The sequence below is a fragment of the Callorhinus ursinus genome, unplaced genomic scaffold (genome assembly GCF_003265705.2).
Source record: "Callorhinus ursinus isolate GAN/ISIS: 27379988/994484 unplaced genomic scaffold, GSC_fseal_2.0 scaffold1, whole genome shotgun sequence".
Classification (NCBI taxonomy): domain Eukaryota; kingdom Metazoa; phylum Chordata; class Mammalia; order Carnivora; family Otariidae; genus Callorhinus; species Callorhinus ursinus.
Window position 1 is genome coordinate 5432049 of NW_027397063.1, and position 27956 is coordinate 5460004.

The 27956-nt window shown below is 37.2% G+C and overlaps 1 protein-coding gene across 5 annotated transcripts in view; it reads left to right on the forward strand.

Annotated features, from left to right (window-relative positions):
- The window catches only part of SCAF4 (SR-related CTD associated factor 4), a 61235-nt gene that overhangs the window by 24870 nt on the left and 8409 nt on the right, over positions 1 to 27956 (forward strand). For 3 of the 5 annotated variants that reach the window (XM_025872205.2, XM_025872186.2, XM_073891252.1), the window contains exons 5-19: positions 997 to 1132; positions 1410 to 1549; positions 2162 to 2338; positions 6549 to 6769; positions 7436 to 7544; positions 9235 to 9399; positions 9933 to 10018; positions 10688 to 10878; positions 11784 to 11884; positions 12313 to 12426; positions 13569 to 13725; positions 14874 to 15031; positions 16528 to 16693; positions 16781 to 16867; positions 17021 to 17212. In XM_025872205.2, coding sequence (XP_025727990.1) covers positions 997 to 1132; positions 1410 to 1549; positions 2162 to 2338; positions 6549 to 6769; positions 7436 to 7544; positions 9235 to 9399; positions 9933 to 10018; positions 10688 to 10878; positions 11784 to 11884; positions 12313 to 12426; positions 13569 to 13725; positions 14874 to 15031; positions 16528 to 16693; positions 16781 to 16867; positions 17021 to 17212 — 2200 coding nt within the window. The remainder of the gene's footprint in view (positions 1 to 996; positions 1133 to 1409; positions 1550 to 2161; positions 2339 to 6548; positions 6770 to 7435; positions 7545 to 9234; positions 9400 to 9932; positions 10019 to 10687; positions 10879 to 11783; positions 11885 to 12312; positions 12427 to 13568; positions 13726 to 14873; positions 15032 to 16527; positions 16694 to 16780; positions 16868 to 17020; positions 17213 to 27956) is intronic. The other 2 variants (XM_025872196.2, XM_073891249.1) reach the window with 2 other exon arrangements.

Sequence of the window (27956 nt, forward strand, 5' to 3'; positions counted from 1 at the left end):
TGGGGATCTCTGTGAACTTGAAACAAAACCCAGTGTTTTCTCTTGTGGCCATCTCATGTTTATATATTTTCTTGTGAAATTTCTTCTGGAATGTTGTACTGTTGAAAAAGGAGTTGGAAAGATTTACTTGTAGTTGAGTGATAAATTCTGCCATAGAAAAAGGCAGTACTCATCTCATATTGTTGCTTATTCCAGAAAGAAGGGACCAATAATTGATGGCTTTCCCCAGATTTAAGAGGCTGGAGTATAAATGGTATTCATTAGCAATCAGACTACAGTATTTAATTCCTTATACTTCCAGCTGATTTTACTATACTATAAAAAGGTAGAAGAACATTACAGACATAATAACTGGACTCCCAGCAGGTGGGAGAAATATACTACTAAATCTACTCAGAAGAATGAAGAATGAAGATATTCTTGACAGTAAACAGTATATAAATTTGAGTGTTGTGGATTCTTTCTTTATGTTCTTGGAGGAGTGTTCTTGTGGGAAAAATAAACGAGAAAAGATCATTTTTTGAGTAGGACATAAGAGTTATTTTTCTTATGAATAACACATCTCTGGATCTCCATCATATTTACTGGGCCATAAAACAACTTACCTATCAGTTACAGACCAGTTTCTTAAATATTTTAACGTTAATATCATCCTGAAGAAATTCTTCACTTCATTTACTTTTCTAAGATGATTACTTTTTTTGTCAGTGATGGTATTTCTTTGTGATCATAAATAAATATAATGAAAAGGTGAAATACATTTTTTGTTATATTTGTTTTGATTATCTAGGTTATATTTCTTTTTTGTTTCTTCCCCCTTTCCTCCCCCATCTTTGTTTTTTATTCTAGTTTGTACTACTGAAGAAAGGCTGATTAGGGTAGTTTTAACCAGGTCATAATTCTAAAGATAAATTTTTTTCTGTTTATAAAATGCTTAGAGATTTATTTCTTTATGCAAATATTTATTGTATATTCATGTTTTGTTACACATAACAGAGTAAAATAGTTCGTGTGCTGAACCTTTGGCAAAAAAATGGAGTATTCAAAATTGAAATTATTCAACCTCTTTTGGATATGGCTGCAGGAACCAGTAATGCCGCCCCGGTAGCAGAAAATGTTACTAATAATGAAGGTATGGCCAAGTATATCGGTGAACTTAGAAAATGGTATAACTTTTGTACATGAGAAGTTTGGAGTCTGTTTATATTAGTGGAACTTTTCCATAAGAAAGACATTTGAATTTACATCTTGGAAGGTATGGTTTTCTTTCCACAGCTCTTTCATGTATTTGCTATAGTACAGAGTCTAGTACCATGATCTTTATTTTAGTAAAAAAGCTTAATGGAGTTTAAAAAGGGAAACATGAAGATTAAAGTTTTCATAGGTCTTAATAACCTTTTCTTTTTTAGGTTCACCTCCACCTCCAGTTAAAGTTTCTTCTGAACCACCCCAAGCCACTACAAACTCTGTACCAACTGTACCACAGTTGCCTAGCTCTGATGCTTTTGCTGCTGTGGCCCAACTGTTTCAGACAACTCAAGGTCAACAGGTAAACTACCTATCTCAAGATTAAATTCCTTGCAGTTAGGTACTATTGTCAGTTTTTATTTTCCATTCCTAATGAATGAGCACATTCAAGGGAGGAAATATTTCTACTTTTCACCTAGAAAAGCCTTTACTGGACAGGTAATGGCATAGGGATCACAGGGGAAATGTGGGAAAGGTGAGAAATAAGGGAGCCATACACTGAGCAATAGCAATACCACTGTGACAAGGACTTCAGAACTGGTGACCGGTTGGTATTGTTGCTCATGATTCTAGCATTTCGGATTAACTTCAAAATTATTTGTATTGGAGATGATTTTTACATTTTTCTAGAAAACATTTCCTTACCTTGTTCACAGTTCAGTGTATTTTCTCTTAGTGTCATTTGCTGCCCGTTGGGGTATCAGCATACATGTTTAACCTTAAATGACACACATTGTATCCCTGGTATTTACAACAGACTTAACCTTTGCCAAAAGGTGTATTCTTTTTCCAGTTTACTTTGTGCCTGTGCTATTTTGAGTCACCTTTAAGTTTTTTGTGTTTTCAGTAAATCAACCTTTGATACTATGATTGTACTTTGTTATGTGGTTTATCAGTTTTCCCATTCTTTAAGCTTCAGCAGATCCTTCAGACTTTTCAACAGCCTCCAAAACCACAGTCTCCGGCCATTGACAATGCTGTGATGGCTCAGGTCCAGGCTATCACAGCTCAGTTAAAGACAGCTCCTGCACAGCCACCTGAACAAAAAGCTGCTTTCCCCCAGCCTGAGCAAAAAACTGCATTTGACAAGGTAGGCTAGCTTCTCTTATATAACCCACCTTAACTGTCTATACCACTCAATTTAGGATATGGAAGTTACTCCTCCTCTACTTATTCTCTGGATTGTTCATTTTGTTGTTTTTTGGTTTAAGGGATTTTCCCCATTGACAACAAAACACTGATTATTTTTCCTGGGTATAAGTGTGTAATATATACTCATTGCAGAAATTTTCAGTAAATAGGAAGTAGAAAAGTAAACAGGAGAACTTTTACCATTAACCCCCATACTAGGAGATAGCTACTGTAAATTTTTGCTGTATATCTCTTCTGAACTAATTTCCTATGGATATATTTTTTATTTGGTCATATGTATGTATATTGTAATATATAATATATGCATGTTTTATGCATAATATATAAATATATATACACAGTTTTTAACTTATTTTGATCCTAATCCTCTTGTCTGTTGTCATTGTTAAGGTTAATAGATTTAGATTTTTTTTTTTAAGATTTATTTATTTATTTATTTGACAGAGACACAGCAAGAGAGGGAACACAAGCAGGGGGAGTGGGAGAGGGAGAAGTCGGCCTCCTGCTGAGCAGGGAGCCCGATGTGGGGCTCGATCCCAGGACCCTGGGATCATGACCTGAGCCGAAGGCAGACGCTTAACAACTGAGCCACCCAGGCGCCCCTAGATCTACATTTTTACTGAGAGCTTATTATGAGGAGTATTCCATTATGTGTACACATCACAGTTTAACCGTTCCCCTCTTGACAGACATTTAAGTTACCTTTTGCTTTTTGCTCTTAGAACTTAGTTACCATATGTATAACTTGAGGGTTTTGTCGGTTCAGTATCTTCCAACTGCTCTGTTGTAGGCATGTTTAAGGAGCTGCAACTAAGGATATAGATGTGCTGGATTTGCAGAGCTCAGAGCTTCCTGTAGAAATGTTAACCCAGACGACTCTGTCTCAGCTGTTTTATATCTTGTCTGTTCATTGGGTTTATTACTATATAAAATTTCATTTTTTGTTTCACTGCCAAAAATACAAGTTTGAAAACCCTAGAACTAAGTGAAATATTTTAGCTTAGTCATCTCTAAAATGTTTTATTCTTTCCAGATTTTAATTTTAAGATACAATTTTATTGCTGGTAGTCCACATTAAGAATCCATTTGGTAAATACTAGTTATCATTAGGGGACAAAAACACAATACAGGAAGTTCTAAAGTAAAAAGGGAAGCAGTTATCTGCTTGGAACAGATTTGTGTATGTTCTTTCAGAGTTTAGGGAAACTCTCCCCACGTATGTATTTTTTTAATTTTATATTTTCTTTTGGTAGTTTTATACTTTTATGTTTGTCTCTTCCATCTGGAGCCTGTTTTAGAATATGGTTCAAGAGAGTTGAATCTTGAACTTTTTGGAAATAACCAATTCTCACTCACTATTTTTGTCATACATTGAATTCTGAATTCTCATTTGTTTCTGTGTCTATTTGTGGACATTTGGACTCTTGTGCCCCACTAATATAATTATTTCTGCATCATGACAATTTAAATGCAGCTTATGTACTATATTCTGTATTTCATTTCCAAGTATTACACACACACACACACACACACACACACACACACGCACGCACGCACAGAGGGAAATGGGAGAAGGAGAGATTGGTTGATTTTTAAGGAATTGTTTGACACAGTTGTGGAGGCTGGCAGATTTGAAATTTGTAGGGCAGAAGGCAGGCTGGAAATTTAGGTAAGAGTTAATGTTGCAGTTCTGAGTCTGAATTCTACAGGGTAAGGTTCCTATGTTGCTGTCTTGAGAAGTCCTTCTACAGGAAACCTTAAGTTCTTACCCTTACGGCCTTGGCTAAGTGGTTGAGGCTCCACCCATATTATGGAGGATATTTCTTTATTCAAATTCTATTAATATAAATGTTAATCACATTTTTAAAAGACCTTCACAGGAACATGTAGATCAATATTTGACCAAACAACTGGGCACTGTAACCTAGCCAAATTGATACAATTAAACATCACAGCATACTTTTCAAGATGAACTTTAACATAAATTTTAGAATTTCTAGGTTAATTTAAGAAGTACCAAGAGCTTTACACAGAATCTCTATTAAAATCCCTTTTTATACAAGTCTCATACATTTATTACATCATTTATTCCTAAGATATTTAGTCATTTTTCCTGTTTGCTTCTTTTATCTTTTAAATGATTATGATACCAAACAGTTCTTTCAGATTTCTGGATAGCTATTAAATTTGACTTTTCCTCTTCAATGTCTGCCTGTTTCTTTTTCTTACTGTATTGGTGGCTAGGACTTCAAGAAATGTTGAATAACAGTAATGCTAATGGAATCCTTTTTTGTTGTTAATTTGAATTGTAATTCCTCTAGTGTTTTACCTCAAGTGAGTTGGTTGGTCATGTCAGTTACATGAAGTTTAGAAAAAAAAATTCTGTGCTTTTTCCTTTGACTAAAAGTCTGTTTTAAGCTAGTAGAACAGCTTGACTGGGAACAGTTCATTCAAGCTGCTTCATAGATCTTCAGTTTCCTAAAAAGCAACAAAAATGTCTTTTTGGATCTCAGTTTAATTTTTTAATTTCCTCAAATCATTTTCCAAAGCAATAGGTATAAATCTTAAAACTTTAAAGAACATACCTACACGTGAAAAACAGCAAAGGCAGAAGTTTTGTTTTTTGTAGACAATTTAGACCTGAGTTTTAATTTTGACTCCTATCACTGACTCTGTCTTGATGCTGAGTCGCTTAAATACTCAGTGTGCAGCATTGTAAAATAGTGATGGCAGTGCCTAGACTTTACTGTTGCTGTGAGGGTTAGATACACTAACATGTGTTAAGGCAACAAGGTGTCTGGGTCATAATTAGATGGCTCAGTTACTATAAGAACTTTTAATGACATGGCCTAGGATTACAAAGAAGCTGTGTTGTCCAAGAAGGGGACTTCCCTTCTTAATTTAGAGATCTCTTGTCCAGTAAAGTAGAACCATAATTTCTAGGCAGAATTACCACAGAACAACACAAGTTTAGGAATTTGAAGTTGAAAATCCATGACCAGAATGGGCACAGGTTGAGGGAAAAGACTGCTTGTTTAATGTCAGAGACTGAGAGATTTGAAGTCGAAAAGAACAGTGTCCACATCCCGTTTCTACCATTTGCTGGCTGTGCAGTCTTAGTAATGTTTCTTAATCACCTGGGCCGCCAATATTTAAACACAGTAGATAGTAATAGAAGTAGTAGGTGTTGTGTTACCTTCCTTCCTTTTTTTTTTTTTTTTAAGATTTTATTTATTTGACAGAGAGAGACAGCCAGAGAGGGAACACAAGGGGGGGGCGGTGGGAGAGGGAGAAGCAGGTCCCCCGCGGAGCAGGGAGCCCGATGCAGGGCTCGATCCCAGGACTCCGGGACCACGACCCAAGCTGAAGGTAGACGCTTAAAGGACAGAGCCACCCAGGCGCCCCCCCTTCCTTTCTGAACAAATGTCATCTTATTTTTAAATGGCTCTTCTAGGCATGTGATTTTGTGAAGTGTTGAGCTCCCTCCCACCCTCCCTCCCTCCCTTCCTTCCATGTTTCTGGTAATCTGACATGAGCTGTGAAGTTTTAAGGAAGAAGTTAGTGCCCAGGTAGTAAGTTCTTTCTGGGCCTGCCTATACCATTCTCTTTTTTCTTGGTCATATTAGTATGTTTTTGAGCAAGCAGCATATGGACATTTTTCTTTAGGCCTTGATAGTGATTGGATAAGGCAGTCTTGGTACATTTTACAATTAACTGAAAATGTACACCCATTTTCATGTGTGCAAAGTTCTAAAAGTTATGAGTGTGTGAGTATTTTAATATTTATATTGCTAAATTAACTTTAAAATAAGCATATAGGAAATACAAAACACTGCATTTATAATTGAAGAAAAGCAGAGTAAAAATGTCCAAAAAAGACCCCGGGATCATGACCTGAGCTGAAGGCAGACGCTTAACGACTGAGCCACCCAGGCGCCCCAAAAATTCTTTTTCAGACGGCATTTGTGTGGCAGTGGTTTGTCTGTGAACCAGGGTCCTAAGGGGCAGGTGGGAACGTGAGACAGTAGGTACGTGACGACGGCACTGGCATCGTAGATGATAGGAAACCTCTGTTGTTTTTACCAAGTCTTTTGTGTAGTGTATCCCAATCCCAGTTTTAAAATGGAATATTGACATACCTATTCCAGAAGCTCCTTGATAGATTTGATTATGATGATGAGCCAGAAGCTGTGGAAGAAGCAAAGAAGGAAGACGCCGCCGCTGCTGCTGCTGCTGCTGCTGCCGCCGCCGCCGCCGCCGCCGCCGCCACCACCACCACCACCCCTGCTGTGGCTGTTGCGCCTCCAGCGCCCACCTCCGCCACTGCGCCCGCCACTGCACCCACCGCTTCCCCTCCACAGGCACCCTTGTAAGTTTCTTTACCGCACTCAGTGGGTATAGAGTTGGGCATCATTATAAGGCATGAGACAAGTACATTTGATCCTTGGCATAGCGTGATGATTAGGTAGGGGTGTCCACCTGCCCAGAGCCCAAAATGCGTTATAACTTGCCTCCCCCAAAACTTTTATATAGCCTACTGTTCACCAGAAGCCAAACCTGTACACATGGTTTGTATGTTATATATATTACATGCTATGTTCTTCGGATGAAATAAGCTAGAGAAAAAACAATGTTAAGAAAATCATAAGGAAGAGAAAATATGTTTATAGTACTATACCATAGCCAAAAAACTGTGTAAGTGGACTCACACAGTTGAAACCCATGTTGTTCGAGGGTCAACTATAACTTTAGTAACAAAATCACTTTTCATGTAGTCATTGTTTTTTAAAATTAGGATGTTTTGGGTTTTCTTTTGAATGGGGAGGGGATCCTATCAGATTTATAGTTAAAAATGGCTTTTATGTTGGGAATAATGCTGAGTGTATAAATTAATTTAGGCAAGTACATGATTCAGTAAGATATTAATTATTAATGACTCCTGAACAACATTCTTAATGTTTCTATAGTATAAATGTGGCTTAGAATCGTGTGTGTTTTTGAATGGATAAAATGAAGATTGTTCGTATTTTTTTAGTGGGTTTCCTGGAGATGGCATGCAGCAGCCAGCATATACGCAACATCAAAATATGGATCAGTTTCAACCTCGAATGATGACAATACAGCAGGATCCAGTGCACCATCAGGTATATACATTTTTCTTGCTGCTGAGTTTTAGCCTGTGAAGATCTATTCATTAGAGCATATGGATTGCACTTCACAGACCACTGTTATTTAACTGTGTGTCTGAGTAGTACTGCAGCTGCAATCAAAGCTGTTGAGCATATAATTGACTTGAGTTGTTTTTTTAAAAAGCTTTAATTAAAACAAGCATACTAAATAGTACATGCTTATAATTTAATAATAGGTATTTTTGTTAAAATCGTTTAGAGAGAGATTATAGCTCTGTTTCAGGGACCTGGCCTGCTTAGTGGTTCAGCTCTTTCCCTTGTGAGAAGCTTTTTTTGGGGTAAATGTTGTTTGGGATGCTTTAGAGGGTTTTTAGTCTCAGCATTCAGGAGTATAGTTTGAAATCTTCAGTGAAACGAACATAGCAGTCTGGAAAATTGCAAGAAGTTAGTAGGGATTTGTTTATTGGGTTTATTTTTGCAAATCCTTTATTCAGAGTTTCCTAAACTTGATTGCACAGCTAAATTACAGAGATAGGGATCTAATGCTAAAGTCAGATCTAAAGACTGTATATTTTTTTTTTTTTTAAAGTGTATAGATTCTGTTTCATAAACAGCCTTGGGAAATACTACTACTTGGTTTAAAAAGGTTTCTAAGAAATCTCTTTAGAGTGTGTTCATTTTCTTATGTGTATCTGTAATTTGCTAATATGAAATTGATACTGTGATTTTAATGACTTACTGATAAGCTTGTTTAAAATATGAAGAAAACCTGTGGACTTATTTCCAAATGTTTAACAGTTACTGAAAGTTTATAAATAAATTAGAAGGAGGGCGCCTGGGTGGCTCAGTTGGTTAAACGACTGCCTTCAGCTCAGGTCATGATCCTGGAGTCCCGGGATCAAGTACCGCTTCGGGCTCCCTGCTCAGCGGGGAGTCTGCTTCTCCCTCTGACCCTCTTCCCTCTCATGCTCTCTCTCTCTCAAATAAATAAAAAAAAATCTTTAAAAAAAAATAAATTAGAAGGAGTACTTCTTTGTGATGTTATAATTACACTTTTTTTTTTTAAGATTTTATTTATTTGAGAGCACACAAATGGAGGAGAAGGAGAAGCAGGCTCCCCGCTGAGCAGGAAGCCTGATGTGGGTGGGGCTTGTTCTGAGCCACAGGCAGATATTTAACCAACTGAGCCACCCAGGCTCTTATACTTTAATATTTGTTGGTATTGGAATGGCACATACAGAAATATGTTACATTGTGGTTTACTCTCATTATTATTATGGTATTTTAAACCCTAAAAGTAAGGATGTCAGTTGAAATTCCCCTTGCAGTAAATTTTTAAAAAGTGAACCTGTACGTCAATGCTATAATTGCCTTTGAAGTTGAAGGGAGGCAGTTTGCAGTACAGTACCTCTCTGACTTCTAAGTTTGTTCTGTCACATTGTTCCTCATATAAATGAAATTAAATATATTAAGTCAAGCCTGTGCATTCATAATTTTAAAAATGAGTTCTAGAATTTTTAACCTATATACTTGGATATGTAAAATTCTTCAGATAAAATACCTGTGGAAATTGTTAATCATTGTTAATTTCTTGAAGATATTTTAGTTTTATATCAGGTAACTAAGGGCTTTCTGAATTATTTTTGGTAGTTGTTACTTAAAAGTTACTTAAAATCTACTCACATGCTTTCTTTAAAAACAAAAGGTTCCACTTCCTCCGAATGGACAGATGCCAGGATTTGGCCTTCTTCCTACACCTCCATTTCCTCCCATGGCTCAGTCTGTGATTCCTCCAACTCCACCCGTGCAGCAGCCTTTCCAAGCTTCTTTTCAGGCACAAAATGAACCACTTACACAGAAGGCACATCAGGTAAAACTTTATTCTCAGATTGGTTATCTTTTTGGTTGCTTTGACTTATGTGCAGATTCCTGCCTGTTTGCTTGTTATCTTCATTTTTGAATGTGAAGATAGACTGTTCATTGGGCACATATTCACCATTTCTGTGCCTAAAGCGTTTCATCTGGAAAGTGGACATAGTAATAACACCAATTTCCGTAGGATTCTGTGAGGATTAAGATAGAGTACAGAATGCTTAACCAATGCCTAGTTTACCACTGTAGTCAATGGTTTAGTAAAATTGTATGTAACTTATATGAAGTTCCAGAACTAGAGAAGTGTTTCTTCTAATCTTGTAAACCATATAAAAAAATTTTTTTCTCACCGATGGACAGTCATTATTAAACTAGTAACTTGGTGTCAAGTAACCAGAGTAAAACTGCCAAGGTAAGAGATTTGTAATTTAGCATTTTTTTAGTTTTTGTCATCTTGCCTCTATAATTTCCAGTTCTCTCATTTAATGATGGGTGGTTATTTTTTGTTGTTGTTTTTTATTGATTTTAAAGGAAATGGAAGTAGAACAACCTTGTATTCAAGAGGTTAAACGGCACATGTCTGATAACAGAAAGTCAAGATCTAGGTCAGCATCCAGGTAATTGACAGAAAATGTTTTTCCAATCCTGTATGTCTTAGGAGACAGATTAAAATCAAACTGGACTATTTTTAGATATGCAGTGTTAATAAAATAATATTTGGTGTGTTTGTATGTCTGTATGTGTAGAGTGGGAACGGAAGTAGTAATTTAAAAAACTGAGGTCAGTCATCTTACCCATGCTTTCCTCCTTAGTTGTTCCAATGCCTGCAGGCATATGTGCCTAGAATGATAGCAGTTATGTATTCACAGTTCTTTTACAAGTTTATTGGGAAACAAAAGTGGAAAGGTAATAAACAATACTATAATCAGATAACATTTTTAATTGCTGCAGAAAAGAAGTTAACTGGTAGATACCAGTAGTGGCCAGTCTATCTCAATGATGACAGCTTCTTATACTAAGTACATGATTTATAATACTGAGTTATCAAAGATGAGAGACATTTTTATAAGCTAGCAACCTTACTTATCTCATTTAAAATATGTGCATGCTTTTTAACTTGCAACATATTAAAATTTTTAAAAATGAATTCCCTGCTCTTCAGTTATTATTATGTATTCAAACATTAAACTACCTAGTTCTATTTTTTCTTTTTGGGATTAATACCTGCCTCCATTTTCAGTTTTTTCTCTATGTTCTATCCATTCTCCCCCTCATGAAAATGTTAGGTCACCAAAAAGAAGGCGATCTCGATCTGGCTCTAGATCTCGAAGGTCCCGTCATCGACGTTCTCGATCACGGTCCAGAGATAGACGCCGACATTCTCCTAGATCTCGGTCCCAAGAAAGGCGAGATCGAGAAAAAGAAAGAGAACGCCGACAAAAAGGCCTTCCTCAAATCAAACCAGAAACTGCGAGTGGTAAATTAACCTTTACATTCAAACTTCTTGCATTATTTTTTTCGTATCCTGAGTATAACAAAATGTTTTATAACTGTTAGCAAAATACTGCTTTACTGTCTCTTGTTTGTGCTTTGGCGTATACCCTTGAGTTTGCTTTGATATGTTCAACTAGCTATAAAACAGCAATAAGGACTGAACCCAACTAATAGTGATGAGGAATAAAGTGATAGCATGTCTTGAATTTAATGTATGAAATGGAAAGCAATCAACTAGCTCTCCTGTATATGGAAGGGTTTTTTTCGCCCCAGATTAACTCTTTTTTAAGTATTTACAGTTTACAGAATATATTAGCTTACATTGTCTCCTGAATCTCATCATGCATTCAGAATATGTTTAATAAGGTATGCTAGACACATTCATGCTATAAGTTTGTAGTTACTGTTGACATTTTAATTTATAATACAAGTAGGGCATATGTAGAGCTTCTGCTTCTGGGAGGCTTATTACGTAGGATACAACATAAGAGAAAACTATCCGTGTCCACTCACAGTCAGAAAGGGACAGCTGTACTAGTGGACAAAAACGCTGGGCTGGTTGCTTATCAAGAGAGTTGGGATCGGGTCTTTTGCTCACTTGCCAAGGGTGGCCCTGGACAGGTTATTGCTTCTCTGGCCCAGTTTAGATCTGTCCACAAAAGGGCCAGATTTTTTGAAGTCTTGTGTTGTTCACTATCCCATTCCATTTCTGGAAGTCCTACCAGCATTCTCTAGAATGTTTTTAGATGTATATGGGATTTACTGCTTAATCTTACTGTGTTGTGTGACTTGTGCTTTCTTCCTATAATGATTTTTTTGTTGTAGAAAAGTACAGTGCTGCTCATTATCAAAATGTGTATATTTTTATGATTATAATTTTATTTTAAGTTTGTAGTACTACCCTCTGGGTGGGACAGCTGGACAAAAGGACTACTCAACAGGATGTGGCCAGTCTATTAGAAGAGTTTGGTCCAATTGAGTCAATTAATGTGAGTTTTTATTAAATTATGTAATTATAGTGGACACTGATTAATGTCACTTTATGAAATTATGGACTTGAGACCCAAGTTAAAATTTGCCCAGCTTTGTAGAGGATATGGCTAGTGTAGGTGTGGAGTCCGTGTTTAGCACTCTGCATTTAACCACATTTCTTAGATAACCAAGTTTAATTTGAAACCCTTTTCTGGAAAAGTCTATATTAACAAAGCTTGGAGAACTGTAAGTTTATTAAAAACTGGTAGTTGAGACCAAATTTGAATTGCCAGTTTATGATACCTTAATCTCAGATTATAGACCCTGGCTTGGTGGGATGGGTAGGGGGCAGGGGAGTTGGGGTTGTTGGAATTGGTTATTTAGTGTTTATTTTATTTTATTGCTCTTTGATTTTATTATATTTTATTAAAATGTTTTGGAGCAGATGATTCCTCCCAGAGGTTGTGCCTATATTGTTATGGTTCATAGGCAAGATGCTTATCGTGCCTTGCAGAAACTGAGCCGAGGAAACTATAAAGTGAACCAGAAATCCATAAAGGTACAGTTTTATACCTTGTAATTCATTTTTTAAAAATTTAACACATAATACTGCTTGGCTTTTTAAAAACTAATTTTGGACACTGAGGCATTTCGTGTATGTCTTCAAGAGGTTATCTCCTAAATGTTAACATAAAATTTTAAATGTTGAATTCATGTAGAATTTCATTTTTTAACAAAAAATGTAGATAGGTTTGTCAAGGTATTTTTAATTGGTTCTTTAAATATGTTTAGTAAAAGATTTTGTCATTCAAGATTTTTTGGATTTTATACATTAAAAAAATTTTTTTAAGTTCTATTTATTTTGGGTGCCTGTGTGGCTCAGTTGGTTAAGCGTCTGCCTTTGGCTCAGGCCCTGGAATCGAGTCCTGAATTGGGCCCCTTGCTCAGCGGGGAACCTGCTTCTCCCTCTGCCTGCCGTTCCCCCTGCTTGTGCTCTCTCTCGCTCTCTCCATCTGACAAATAAATAAAATCTTTAAAAAAAAAAGTTTTATTTATTTAAGTAATCTCTACACCCAACATGGGGCTTGAACTCATGACCCTGAGATCAAGAGTCTTTCCAAATGAGCCAGCCAGGTGCCCCTGGATTTTACACATTTTTAAAGTTCGCCATCTCATTCTTAGAATAAACTATTAAAAATACTCAACAGAGGTAGAGAAAAGGGTGTAGTAGGTACATGGGTATTCTTTCCATAAGGGGCCAGAGTCAGCATTTCCTCAATGTCATAACACTCTAGTCTACCCTTAGATTGCATTGCAAAAGGATTTTGTCTAATGTTGAATAATTCCAAGGTACTCAAGACTTTGGAAAGTGGTCCCCAGTATGTTGGACTGTACAGGGAACTTCATTCAGCCTTTCCCTGATAAACATTATTTTCCTTTTCTCTAAGTTTTATGTTGGCTAAATTGAGAAGTGAGTGATTGGAAGAGTGAATAAGGAGGTAATGCCAGTTAAATTTGTACAAAGTGGGAGAAAAGGTTAACCAATTTCCTGGCATCAAAGTGAAATCCGGGGAAAGCAAACCCAGATTGTTCCCCTCTTGCCTCCGAGTCTGGGTGATTAGAAATTCAAAAAAGTTAACTCTCAAAACTGATATTCTTCTCCCTTCCTTTCTTTTTATATTTTGACTAATGGTGATACAGATTGCCTGGGCTTTAAACAAAGGAATAAAGGCAGATTATAAGCAGTATTGGGATGTAGAACTGGGTGTTACTTATATTCCATGGGACAAAGTCAAGCCTGAAGAACTGGAGAGTTTTTGTGAAGGAGGAATGTTGGACGGTGATACACTTAATCCAGGTAAAGCAGTATTTAATTTCTTTTAAAATTCATCTATTTTCTTGATTGTACATAGGAAAAATGTTTCTTCATAGTAGGAAGTGGATTTTGAAATTTTTCAAGTACCCACCATGTGCCAATCTCTCTCCATTATAAACTGAGGAAAAATGGTAGATAAGACAGATGTGGTCTTTGCCCTTGAGGCAACTTCTGTTTAGTGGGACAGATTCAGACATAAATGAAATACTGCTAATTGTGGGGTTAATCATTAATTACAGTAGAATTTTTCACTGTGAAAACCTAATAGATCAAATGAATCTTAAACTGAACATTACTAGGTATTGTGTTTTAATCCAGTGCTTCATAATGTCTTTGAAAGCATTTACTAGTCCAGAGAAGCAGTCGGAAGTAAACATGTAGATGAGGTGCGTTACCTGTGCCATGAATATTAAAAAGGCCAGATTGACAGTAGGGTTACAGTGGGGAAAATAGCAGGTGTGGGCATGATCTGGAGATTGATAGATAGCTGGATAAGGAGGAGTGCAGGGTAGTATGGCAAAATAGTAAGTGATTAAAGGAGTTTCAAGCAAGCAGAGTTGGTTTGAGAGCCAAAAAGGTGAAACAATGCTGGGCCATTCCCATACCTTGACCTCTTTACCCTTGGTGCGTGATGGCTTCACCTAGGTGTCTGTGCAGGCACATAGGTATCAGGGCTCAACTGTGTGCCAGGCATTCTGTCAGAGTAAAAAGAATCTTGCTCTTCCCTCCTGGGATCTTTATTCCAGACAGTACACTGTTCTGGTTAAGAACATAGACCTAGAGCCAGATGTGTGTTGAATCCTGCCTCTGCCACTTATTGGTGTGTGTGACCTTGTTTTCCTTAATTTCCAAATTGTTTTCCTCATTTATAAAATGGGAATAATAATGGGACCTACTTACAGATGGTTATGAGAATTCACTGAATTAATACATAGAACTGTAGGCATTCTTTTGCATGTTTGTTACTGTGGTCCATTCACTTAATATTTATAAGATTAGCATAGGCATTTCTTTAATAATCATACTGCTGAGTTTTTTATATAATCAGCATTTCAAAAATAATTTCTAGATTTAAAGTTATAAACTGAAAATGTTAAACTTGTATTGTTAAATTTCTTTAACTCTCATAGATTGGAAAGGAATCCCCAAGAAGCATGAAAATGAAGTTGCTCAAAATGGAGGGGCGGAAACCTCACACACAGAACCAGTGTCACCCCTACCTAAGCCTTTGCCAGTGCCTGTCCCTCCTGTGCCCGTCCCTGCACCCATAACAGTGCCACCTCCACAGGTAAGAACATTTGGGGCACTATTTAAACTTGTGTCTGAAAGATAAGCCTTTCTAAATCTTATTTATTTAGATGTGTGTCTAGATTAATGTTCAAAGACACGAATACATAAATGCGCATATTCATATTTTGGTATGTCGGACCTACTTTTTATAAACCCTTAACACATTTTTCATAAACATCGACAAAATCAAAATAAACTCACGTATCTGTCTAGATTATTCAGTGTCTTTATAATGTTTCAGACTTGAGATGCAAACCTAATAGCATTTTATATTTGGCTTCCTCTTGTTTTCTTTTATTGGATCTTTATTCTTTGGGGACTTTATGTTCTGAGGGGACTTAAAGTATATATTCCAACAAGCAGCTGATTTGAGGGAGAGTTTCTTAATTCTCAATTTGTGTGGTGCTATCCTGAATTTTTTTAATGGATGAGCTATTTAATAAATTGAGTGCCACTTAACATGAGGGTGTATTCTTAAAAACGTCTGCTGTCTGGTCAGTCAGTGCATTCCTTCAGAGGAGAGAATCCGGAATTCTAACAGAACATAGTTTGAATCCCAGCTCCATTGTTTATTCTCCACAATGTGACTTTGGGCAAGTCGGAATTCCCTTTCTTGGCTTTGGCTCTGGTGTTCTTCCTAGGTCAGAGTTGTTTTGAGGATTAAATGACATAATATATGTTAAATACTCAGCATGTTTCCTGTACCTTTTTCAATTTCTCACATTAAATCTGAATCAGATAAATCTGAACTATCACAAAAAGTGAGTTACCTAGCCTTTTGATTTTCCCTCCAAGGAGAAAATTACATGCTTTGATACATACTTAGCTGTGATTATTTTATAAATGGATTTCCTAAATTGGCAAACTCTTTTGCAAATCTTTTGGACATGCCCATTCAGCACAGGTTCTAAACAGGATTCAGTGTATATCCCCACTCATTTAAAGAAACCTGACTAATCCATTCAAATTGATCATACTTTTTTTTTTTTTTAAATAGTAGCTGACATTTGTTTGGTGTTTATTGAGTGACAGGCACTAGCACTTAACATGTATTACCTCTTTAATCCCCATAACTATGTGAGGTTGGCACTTTTCCATCTTACAGATGAGTAAACTGAGGTCTAGAGATTGTAAACACCTTACTCAGGGTCACAAAGCTAGTTAAAAGGGGAGAGGAGATAGGCAGTTTGACACCAGAACCTGGGATCTTAATCACTGTAAATTGCCAGGTGGCTTTTCTTAGAGTTGTATTTCTCATGCTTACCTGTCCATACTCATGAGATAAAATGTGAATTTGCTATCATAGAGAAGCGAACAAAAATTTGAATTCTGTCATTTATAGTAGGTACTAATTACTATCTGTTAAAAGATAAATTGATTCATACAGTAAGCACAAGTTTAGAAATAGCTTTTTCAACAAGATCTTTTCATCTCTACTTACCATATGGATGGGAAGATGGCTAGATATGTGGCTTCATTATTCTTTGTTTTTAGGTCCCACCACATCAGCCTGGTCCTCCTGTAGTTGGTGCTCTCCAGCCACCCACGTTCACACCTCCCTTGGGCATTCCCCCTCCGGGTTTTGGTCCTGGTGTTCCTCCTCCGCCGCCGCCTCCACCATTTTTGCGCCCAGGATTTAATCCGATGCATTTACCACCAGGTACACTAAGTTGTTAAAGAAGACATTCTTTTTAGAGACCAAAATAAGGTGACAGAACATAAGTTGACATTATTTTTCTTATTCTAGGTTTTCTTCCTCCTGGACCCCCACCTCCTATAACTCCACCAGTATCCATTCCTCCTCCTCACACTCCACCAATAAGCATCCCAAACTGTAAGCATGTTTTTCCTTTGTGTTCACTCGTCCTCTTGGAGTTGGGAGTAGGAGGGAGAATGGACCAGTAATAGGGTCTATAGTATGGCAAAAAAATGTTGACTGGGGAGATAATTATTCAGCTTCACATGTTGATGTAATTATATTCCTTAGCTACTATCGCTGGTATAAATGAAGACACTACAAAAGACTTATCTATTGGAAATCCCATTCCAACAGTGGTGTCTGGGGCTAGAGGAAACGCCGAGTCTGGTGACAGTGTGAAAATGTATGGCTCTGCCGTGCCACCTGCTGCACCCACGAATCTGCCCACCCCTCCTGTAACCCAGCCTGTTTCACTTCTTGGTAAGTTAATTTTTTTATCATTAGTTTTTTCCCCTCCCCCCCCCATCCAAGTTAGGTGTTTGTTTTGTTTTGTTTTGTTTTTAAACAATGCTAATTTTGGTAAAATGTTCTCTGAGACTGATATTTTTCTTTGAGGAAGATCTTTCTCTTAAATATGTGCACTTGGTCTTTACCAAGGAGTAGCCCAAGAGACAACCTCAAAGATGAAATCATGTTTGTTGTCCTGAATAAAAGTGTGGATTTGTACATCTTAATTTGGTATAGGTGAGGGGGAATTGGTACAAAGTCCATGATTGATACAACCCCAGACATCCAGCTTTATAAGAGATAGCTTTTCTTTGACAGCCTAGAATTTTTTCCTGTCTGGACCAATTTCTATAAAACCCTGGGCTGTGATAACCTTCTCTGTTGGCTAGCAAAGAAATTACCTTTGATACATTGTAATAAAATGGCTTTATTGTCTGAGTGACAGTTGCACAGCCTGGGGCAATTCTTTCTCACCCCTCAGTTTTCTCCTGCTAGTTTATCTATTGTACTCTTAACCCACAATTTTACTACTGCGATCAAGGGAAGTAAGATTTAGATTGTTTACATCTTTAAGAGGCTTACTTGAATTATAAATGATTATTTCATATACTTGTTATGGTGACCATCTTTTAAATTAATAAATTGTTGTATTTTGAAGTGGTTTTGCCAAGTATAATTAACACTTGATTCTCCTAATGGGTAGTTAATTCATCCTTAGTATTATAACATTGTAGTCCTGGAAGCCGATTGTATTCTTCAGAGGTACATGTATGTGCACATATGTGCTTTCATAATCTTAGATTTTTTTTTAAGGAGAGAGCACATTAGTTGCCTCTGAAATGTAGGACTGTGGAACATTAGTTTGTGATACAGGACTTTTACTTTTCACCTACACCTTTCAGTGCTGTTGGAAACTTTTACTTTGTGCATATACTACATTTATAATAAAAATCAATTTGTTTTCAAATAGCATTCTGTCTTCTGCCCTCTCTAAGACTGAGCTTAGTCTGATAATAAACTTGATTTTTATTTCCTTTAGTACACAGACTGGGTAATGGTAAAAGAGCATTTGGGATTAAAATTGTCACCAGTAATGTAGCAGTAGTCCTCATAACGGTGGGAAGTAGCTTGTTTAATGAGGAAGTTGCTTAAGACGTCTACATCATAATGAAAATCATGTAGTAGAAGGAACATTGTTCTAGGAGCCAGGAAACTTTAAAATCTTTGAATCTCAGTTTTGTTATGCATTTTGTTTTTCATATTTGTAGTAAGATCGTTGCATAAGAATCACAGAATCTGAGTTGGATAGTATTTTCTGATCCACCCCTTTCTTCCGCCACACACTGACACCCCTGATTGTGAATTCTCTTTGTAATGAAATTTCCTAGTCTACTAGCAATCCATGGATATTAGGCCGCCTGAGACCTATTTATAAAGTGGCATGCATTTGTGCTTTTTTTTTTTGGTGTTAGTAAATCCACTGAATGAAAGCTTTCTTCATCCCCAAGAGTTTAATAACCACTACTTTCAAACAGCCTTGAAGACTAAGTAGCCTGCCACTGATTTAACATTTAGGTCCTGAAGACTCCACCCTTTATTTCTTATCACCACAGAGGTGCATAATTTAAACTCTGCATCCGACATGTGAAACAAAGCACAGATCAAAAGTTGGTGAGCTTAAAAAAAAAACAAACTTAGTAAGTTAAGCGCTGCTAGAAAAATAATTACATTTCTTAGCATTTATCATTGCCTGACATGCCTCTTTGTATGTCTTCCCCTCCTTCTCCCTCCCAAATACATACTAGAATAGAAACTCCATGAGAGAGGGACATTTGTTACTTGAGGATGTGGATAGATGGATGGTTTTCAATGCAGGGCTGTTTATACTTTATCTCTGATGATGATCATTGTAACTTGCAAAACAAAATTTAGAAATTGAAGGCTGTTCCAAATGTGGAAAGATCAAAATGTGACATAACGTAAAAATGAAAACTGTTTTGTCAAAATAAGTACTTTTAACTAAGATGCAGTAGTTTAGTTCCAGTCACAAGAAAGAAAGCCTTTCATATTCCTTCAATTAGAAATCTTGAAAAGAATATCCCATAAATTTTGACCTTTAGAAAAAGACTTTTTAATGTGATGCAAATAAAGGAGAATTTACCCAAAAGAGGAATCATAGTTCCATCATTCTGATAAAGAAATGCAATAATCACATGTAATACTGCAGCACTGAAGGATTGCTAATTAGGTTGGGATATTGTTGATGTTGACCAAGTAATAGAATATTAGAACTAAGATGCTTTCAACTTTCTTCTTGGTGCTCTAATGTTTCTCTTATGATAATAAAAAGAAATTCTATGCTGTACCAGGAAACTTAAAGCCTAGAAGGTGATATGAAACTCCAGTTTCTTCATCTGTTTAAAAAAAAAAAAGAATAAAAATGACACACCAGGTGTTGTGGTGATTCAATGGGCTAATGTATATAAAATGACTGACATGTGGGGCCTGCCACAGGGTAGGCCATCTGTGAATGGTGGGTGCTTATTACAGGTAAGGAGTGCCCTGGGAGATTTAGAATACCTAGACAAGATCTATACTTTGTAATTCTAAAATTATATTACTTTAGCTGTGATTTGTAAACTGTTCTATTTGTTGGCAAAGGAAGCAAGCTTTTTAGGGAAAAAAATGTATCTTGACATAGTTGCCTCAGATATTTTCATGGTGGATTAGACCAGGTCATAAGTTCACACATTTTCAAGTTCCATCACTTGGCCTACTGAGGAAATAAGTTAGTTCATAGTGGTATTTCATTGAAACAGCATAATATGATATTTATATTCTTCTCATTAATGATACTCAGGTAGTTTTCTTACAAGGGAAGGTGAACCTATTCTTGGGACCTTAACTCAGTTCTTGGATCTTACTTTCTGAAACATGGCAATAACAATTTAAAGTGGCAGGGGCCAAACAACTGTTCATCACATCTCCCAGAATTCAGTAGTTAAGACCTGATTATTATGGAGAGGAGGCAATGCAGTGCTGCAAGGATTGGCTTAAAGAATTTTCTGAATGATCAGATGTAAGTGTGGGCATTAGTTTGGAAGTGTTAACTACTTATTTCTGGAGTTGGGCTGAGGTAGCCCACATTACCAAATTTGTAGAGAACTAAACCTCCATCTTGTAGAAATTCTGATTATTTTAGTAACTGGTAAGCTGAAAATATGAAGCTGTATGATGCACAGTAATAATTCATTATCACTTGATTTTGAAGAAGTCCATTCTTCGTACCTCACACTCCAAAATAGCTAGTTAGGACAGTGGTGGTTTCATAAAAGCTGTTGGTAACAGTTGTTGATCATTTAGGAGAGAAGGAATATTAATGATAATAGCAATTCAGTTTATTCTCTTTACTGTATTAAGTGTATGTGTTTAATTTTCAAAAACTTGTATAACATGTATCTCTAATATGTATAGCATATTTTTATTAAAAAGTTCATTGTAAATGTGAAATTTGGGTTACTTTGGTGTTGCAGACAATAAAAAAAATACACAAAAAAAATGTTTGTTTGTGTTACATATCTCTACTGTGTTACCAGTATATCCAAAATATCTTTTCAAGGAAAAATTATGCTAACTTGGACTCTTTCCTTTTGTGGAAAATGAAAGCCTTTTCTCTTGTCAGATACATTGATTCATTAATTGTTAATATGCAAATTCTCCCTAGTTTTGTCACACTGCTATAGATGATGGTGAAATTTATAAATAGGAATTGGGTATTTCTAAGATTGCTTCCTATTTACTGATGATTTTGGTTACTAAAGATCTAAAGCAGAAGTCACAAATTGGTGGCCTTCTAGGCTGAATTGCTAGACAGTGGTGTGATGGCCTTCAGACTTGGTTTCTACACATCCCTGCGTGAACTCAATAAGCATTTGAGTTGATGTTCCCAAATTTGGACACTTCAAGAAATTATGTGTACAGAATTGGTTTGTGAATTATTACATAAACGGGTGTGTTTGCTTTTATGCAATAGTTATGATCCTTAGAACTGCCTAGAAGAATAGTTTTATGATCACATTCAGTAATTTAAAATTGATATTTGATTTGTGGTGATTTCACTTAGCTTGGATTTCTCTGCCCAGAATTTTAATTTTTTTTATAGTTAGTAATTTTTAACATTTAAATTAGAACATTAGAGCACCAATCTAGTGTGAATAACATTCAAAGAAAATCTGAAGAAAATTCTAGAAAGTAGTTTCTTTAATGGTAATATTTAATTTTTAATATAACTTTTATGTTTTAATATTTTTTTCTTACTGTGAACTTCACTATAATGTTTGGTTATTTTAAATTATAAGCTAGAGGGATCTATGAGGTATTTGATTTGGTACCCCAGAAAGCTTGTTGACTCTGTCCTATAAAATGTTCCCTTTGAAAGCTTTAAAATACCTGAATTGGAACTCTAAATATTACATTGGTAATTATTTCACTAGTGTTACATAGTAGAAGTGGTTCCCACATACTCATCGCAATACCTTCAATTTAGTATATAACATTGTTCAGTGGATACAGTAGAGAATTAATAGCTATTAATCCACGACAAATACTTGCCTTGGATATGAGTTGATGCATGAATACACTATATTTTCTCAGAGGGTGAAGTATTTCAAATGAAAAACACAGGGAAGGTCTTGTACAAAAACTGGAAAGCTGCTTATCACATTGTCCCCATGTCCCTCTGTGCTTCCTAGGCTATAGAACTCCAGCCTAAAGACTCTTTCTTAAATTTAAATCTTTCTGACATATATCACTTTGGGCTTGAGGAAGGTGGGAGGGGCAGACACTCTGGGCTCTAGATTGATTTTGGTAGCCAATGATGTTGCTGTGAAGAATTTCAGGTAAGATTTTTTTTCCCCCCCCAGGTAATGTTGAAAGTAAAATTCCCTAGGGAAATCTCGTTCAGTGATAGGTTATTTATTCCACACTTCTTGACTCTAATAGTGCAACTCAACTCTAAGTCAGACCTGTTATACTTTGCCAGTTATAGTAAAATAGCAATTTGTGTGCAAATTCTAAAAAGCTACTATAAATAAACTATAGGAAATTGACCAGAGCCTATTGCACATTATTTTGCAAAAAGCCAAGGAGTCATTTTAAAATAATCTGTGTCTGATTTCTCTTCATTTGAAAATCTGGTTTTCATGTATTGGATTTTATCAAAACATAATGTACCCCTGTGCTAAAAATAGATCTGCCTCTCAGGATACCTGCTTATGTATTACTGAAAACTCACATTTCTCTTAAAGATCTCTGATTAACATTCTAGGCACGATTTGTTTTTGGTATAATCTTAATGTGTAATAATATCTAAATGTGCTTTCTCATTCTTTGAAAACTAGCTCCTTATTTTGTTCTCCCCAGCTCCCAACATAATAACTGCTATAAGAATTGCCTGGGAGTCTTTACAAAATAGTTATGCTCTAAATGTTACTAAATGGTAAATCTAAGCAAAGGAAAGACATGTATGAGTTGTACTAGTATTTTCATTTTCTGAAGGTCTGGAATGAAAAAAAGACATTTAGTGATTTTTAAAAATTACATATATATATTATATGTGCACATGCCTAGGGCTTTCAGGGTATTGGTGGGAGAGAGAAGAATGGTTGATAAATTTTTTTCCTTGTGGGAAAATTTCATTCTAGGTTCATGCAAATGCCACAGTAACATTCATTTTATTGGGATCAGATCAAAAAAGGTGGAACTGCAACTAGGAACAGAAAAGGAGGTTGTGTGCAGCTTTTCTCAAAATAAATTCCAGATCTTTGTAGGTTAACAGCGGAAAGACACTCCGCGCCTGGGGGAGAAACCTGGACTTAAAGCCTCTGCTCTTGCATCCTGAGAGAGATTTTCTCCTTGATAATTTTGGTTATCACCTCTGCCACCACCATTCATTCGTACATTCAACATGTGTTTATTCAGTACCTACTGTGTGCCAGGCACCCTTCTGGGTACTAGAGATACCTGAATGAAAAAGACAAAAGCCTGTCTTTATAGAGCTTATATTCTAGTAGGGACTTCACATGGAGATAATCCTACAAAGAGTGAAGCAGAGAACACAGGGATTTGAGGAGTGTCGCGTGGGATGTGCTGTTTTAAAGAGGATGGTTCAGGAGGGCATCTAAGGAGGTAATATGGAGAGAAATGATGGGGAAGAACCATAGAAATAGAGAAAAAACATTTCAAGTAGAAGAACAAAAGGAGGCCAGGATTGAGAATGAATTCGGCTTATTTGAGAAGGACCACAGTGAGCTAGTGTGGCTGGAGCAGGGTGAACAAAGAAAAGAGTGGCAATCCGTTCAGAGAAGGTTGTCAAGGGCCTGGTTATGAGTGCAGTGGGGAATGTTGTGGTTCTAATCCAATGTATATTTTATAAAGGATGACGGCTATTACATAGAAAACAGACCATAGGAGTTGGTAAGAGTGGAAAGAAGACACTAGTTTACATGCTGTTGCAGTCGATGAGATGCAGGCTAACCACTTGCATCGGGGGTGGTACAGTGGAGAAAATGAGTTGGTTGGACACTGAATTTATCTTGAAGATAGGGCCTCCCTATTGCCTTATTAAATATGGGATATGAGAGAAGGGAGTCAAGAATGAGTATTTGACCTGAGCAATCAGTAGGGTGTAATTTCCATTCCTGAGATGGGCAAATGTCAAGGAGGAGTGGATTTGCAGAGAGGATATCAAGTTAAAATGTTGGGTATTTTAACTTTGAAATTTAGGTGCAGATGGTAAGTAAACAATTTGGTGAATAAAGTCTAGAGATATAATTTTGGATGTCATCTGCAAACACATCAGCAAACCCACAGGAAGCAGTGAGAGTACCTACGGAGGGAATGTAGAGACATAAAGGGATGAGCCCAGGAATACTTCAACACTTGAGGATACAATACTGAGAACTAAGGTGGGCATAGTTCCATATGCCAGGAACTCTTCTGAAGAGTGTGTATGTATCAGTCATTTGAGCCTTACAGTCCTAAGAGGTAGGTACAGTTACCCTATTTTATAGAGAAGGAGGCTGAAGCGTAAAAGAGAGGAGGTAGCCTGGCCAAGTCAGCAGCTACAAGTGGTGGGTCCAGAATTGAAGCTAGCATTGCTCCAATACCTGTGGTTTTAACTGCTATTCTGTACTATTCTATTCAGCAGAGGATACTGGAAGGTGCAGCCTGTGGGCTAGGAGGCAAAGTAGAGGGGGTATTCTGGAAGCCAAGTAGAGTTCCTAGGAAGACGGGAGGGATCGACTGTCAGTTGTATTGATGGGTCAAGGAAGGACACTAAAGCTTGCTGCCTGGATTTAGCAAAATAAAGGCTCCTGGATAACCTTAGAAATGTGGTCTCCCCAGAATGAAGGATCCAAAAGCCCAATTATGTAGGATCAGTGGAGAATGAGAGCTGAAGAAATGGGTACAGTGATTTTGGACCTCTTTGAGGCTATTTGTTGTATAGAGGAACAGTGAAATGGGGTGATAGTTGATAGGAGATGCAAGGTAAGGGAGGGTTTTTGTTTTTTTAATTTCTAAAAGACGGATGAAACTAAAGCATCTTTATTGGATTCACCAGAGGGGAAGTTTTTGGTGCAAGAAGAGGCGTTTGCTGAGGGCATGCATGGATTCAGGGTTTGAATAAAGGGCTTAGCCCTTGGAGCGTAATGTTCTTGGAGTAATAGGGGTACAGGTAACTTGGTAGATGTGGTAGGTAGGTGAGTGAAAAAGTCTTCTTCCAACGACCTTTATTTTCATGATAAAGCCCTATATATATATATATGGTTTCCATTTCAAACAATATAATGGAATAGTACTTGGTAATTAAAAAAACAAAAAAAATCTTAAACGTGCTACAAAGTGGGTGAACCTTGAAAAGATAAGACTAAGTGAAAAGCCAGTCACAGAAGATCACATATTGTATGATTCCATTTAAATAAAATGTTCAGAATAGGCAGATCTATAGAGACAGAAACCAGAATATGTGGTTGCCTTGGGGTTGGGGGGGTCGGCAATTGCCCGGAAATGGGGGTGATAGAGTTTGGGTTTTTTGAGGTGACGAAAATATCCTAAAGTTGATTGTGATGGTTTCCCAGCTCTGAATGTACTAAAAACCACTGAATTATACACTTTTATGTGGATGAATTGTACACTATATGAATTTATCTCACTGAATTTGGTATAAAACAAACCCCCTAAGAGTAGACAGGATTAAGGAGAAACGGGAGCAGGTGAATTAGATATCTAGGGAAATGAAAATGCCAACAGACTAGGAGAGTTAGGATCACTAACCCGAATTAAGGAAGCACTTGTGGTTGCAGTTGTAAACTTAAAATGAGACCAGTCGGCATGTTGGGGGTGGGGGGCCCCCCCGGCCCTGTCTGTGTACAGATTAGGTAGAAGAGTTGCCTTCAGAACCATCGAGGTTTTTCCAGGCAATTGTGAGGGGGAACCATGGACTCCGAGGCAGGTAAGGAGGGGAAGGTAAAGACAATGAAGGGCATTGTGGGGCCCTGACCTTTGTGAGATAAAAAATTATTCTGAGAAGGGGGTCAGAGAGTGGGATGCTTGCAGATGAGAAATTGGAAGTAATACAGGTATTTGTAACAAAAGGTCCAGGACTTGAAAGAAGCAGTGGTTTTGGTAGGATGGGGGACAAGATCGTTGGTGAAGAGGTAGAATTGCCTTGCTTTTTCGATGTTTCCTTCTCATATTTTTCCTTCCTCCCCTTTTCACCTAGCAAGTCCTTGCTTTCCTTAAAAGATCCCCCTTAAATTTACATCCTCTTTAAAGGCATCCAGCTAACTGATGCATTTGGGTCACTCCTGCAGTATTTAATTCAAACCTTTAGTAACTTTTTATGTGTCTCCCTGTCCTCCCCCCCCCCCCCGTCCCCAGTCCTTAGCAGAAAGTTACCTGTTAGGCAGAAGGACTGTGTCCCTTATTTATGCTCTGAGATTTCAAGGTCCACATTGGACTCCAAATGTGTACCAATTTCCCCTTCCTCTCTGCCCCTTTAGCCTTTACCTGTTCTTTATGTCACATAATTCTGGACAGCTTTGCGCTATGTAGCAATGGCACCTCCCCTTTAAACTTGACTTATTTTTTAATTGTGAAGTGTCTTATTTTTTACTCATAGGAATATTCACAGTTAAGTCTTGGTTATTTTGAGTTAAACTCCAACGTATTTCTTATACTTCTCAAATTTGAATACAGACGTTTGGGGCTGTCCTTTTCTTGCATTAAAATCTGCTGTATTAAAATTTCGGAGACTTTAAGGTAGTGTTTCCTCAGGTCTGAACTCTTCGCTTTTCTCACCTGAACTGTGGGTAACACTGGGACTTCTCTTGCGAACTCTAGATACACATACCAGTTTCTTCTGCACATTTCCACCAGATCTAACTCAGTCTCCTCTAGCTCTCGCTAGAAATTTGTCCTCTGTCTTCCCAAAAATAGCTTTTCTTCCTAAATTCCTGCACTGTGTTGATGCTTCCATCTACTCATTCAGAGCAGAAAGCTGTGTTTCTCATCTCTGTCCCCTCTGTCGCGGTTCAGTCTCTCATTTCTGTCCCCTGGATTCTGGGGGTAATAGTCCCCCAGCTCTCCACTGTCTTTCCCTTCCTGGCTCTCCTGTACACTGCTGGCTAGGAAGCTCTTTCAAAAATGAACACGGGATCATCCCTGCAAATAGTGCCTTGGTCCTCGCCCCATCACTTTGAGTCAGAGTCCAGCTTTCCTCTTGCAGCGGCATAACATACCTCTGAATTGCCCTAGCCCGTCTGCTCAGCCTCATGAACCTCTTTCAGTTTAGCTGATAGTAAGTTTGTATTCGCACAAATTCTCGCTTGCTGCTTCAGTAATAAACCTCATCTTGCGTATTTGTTTTCTCTCTCTTGTCAGAAGATATTCTTTTGCAGTTCTCTTGTCTGGTGATGTCCTTCCTTCCTTCCTTCCTTTCTTTTGAGACCCCATTCAGACACCCTAAGCCTCACACTCAGATTCATGCACACCAGCTTCGTCAGCTCCACCTTTGCCACCATACTAGCTTGTGCCATCTCTTCCAGCAGCTGGCATGTTTCTTTCTACTTAGGCTATATCCTGTTCGAAGTAAAGGACTATGTCCTATTTATCTTTGTATCTCTAGCACATGAAACGAGTTAATGTAAAAGTTCAGGCGTTCAGTATGTGTGAGTTAATTTTTTCTTAATTTGTAACTCTAGAAGACTTGTCAGTGGCATTGCATGTTATACTTCCAGATTGAATGAATAATTGCTTTGAATGCCCTTTAGACCAGAGTAACTCATGATATAGTCCATTGATGTATGTATAATGTGAACTTGCCTAATTAAAAATGAAGTTCAGCTAGCATGCCTATCGAGGGCTTAAGCCACCTGGTGTATTTTTAGTTAAATATAGCTTTCATTATAAAAACAACACACGTTGACTGCCAACAAACATAATCACAATTTTATCACTTCTGTGGCCTGAAGGTCAACATTTAGGACTATGGGAATAGTCTGTCAGGGGAATCTAAATGTTGGTCCGTGAAGGATTAAATGGAAATCTGCTTATTTGCAAATGAGAGAAGGGATTTGAGCATGTAGTATTTTAGGCAAATACAAATGTCCACACATACAGAATCAATGAATTAGGCAATATTTTTGCTTTATAAAAA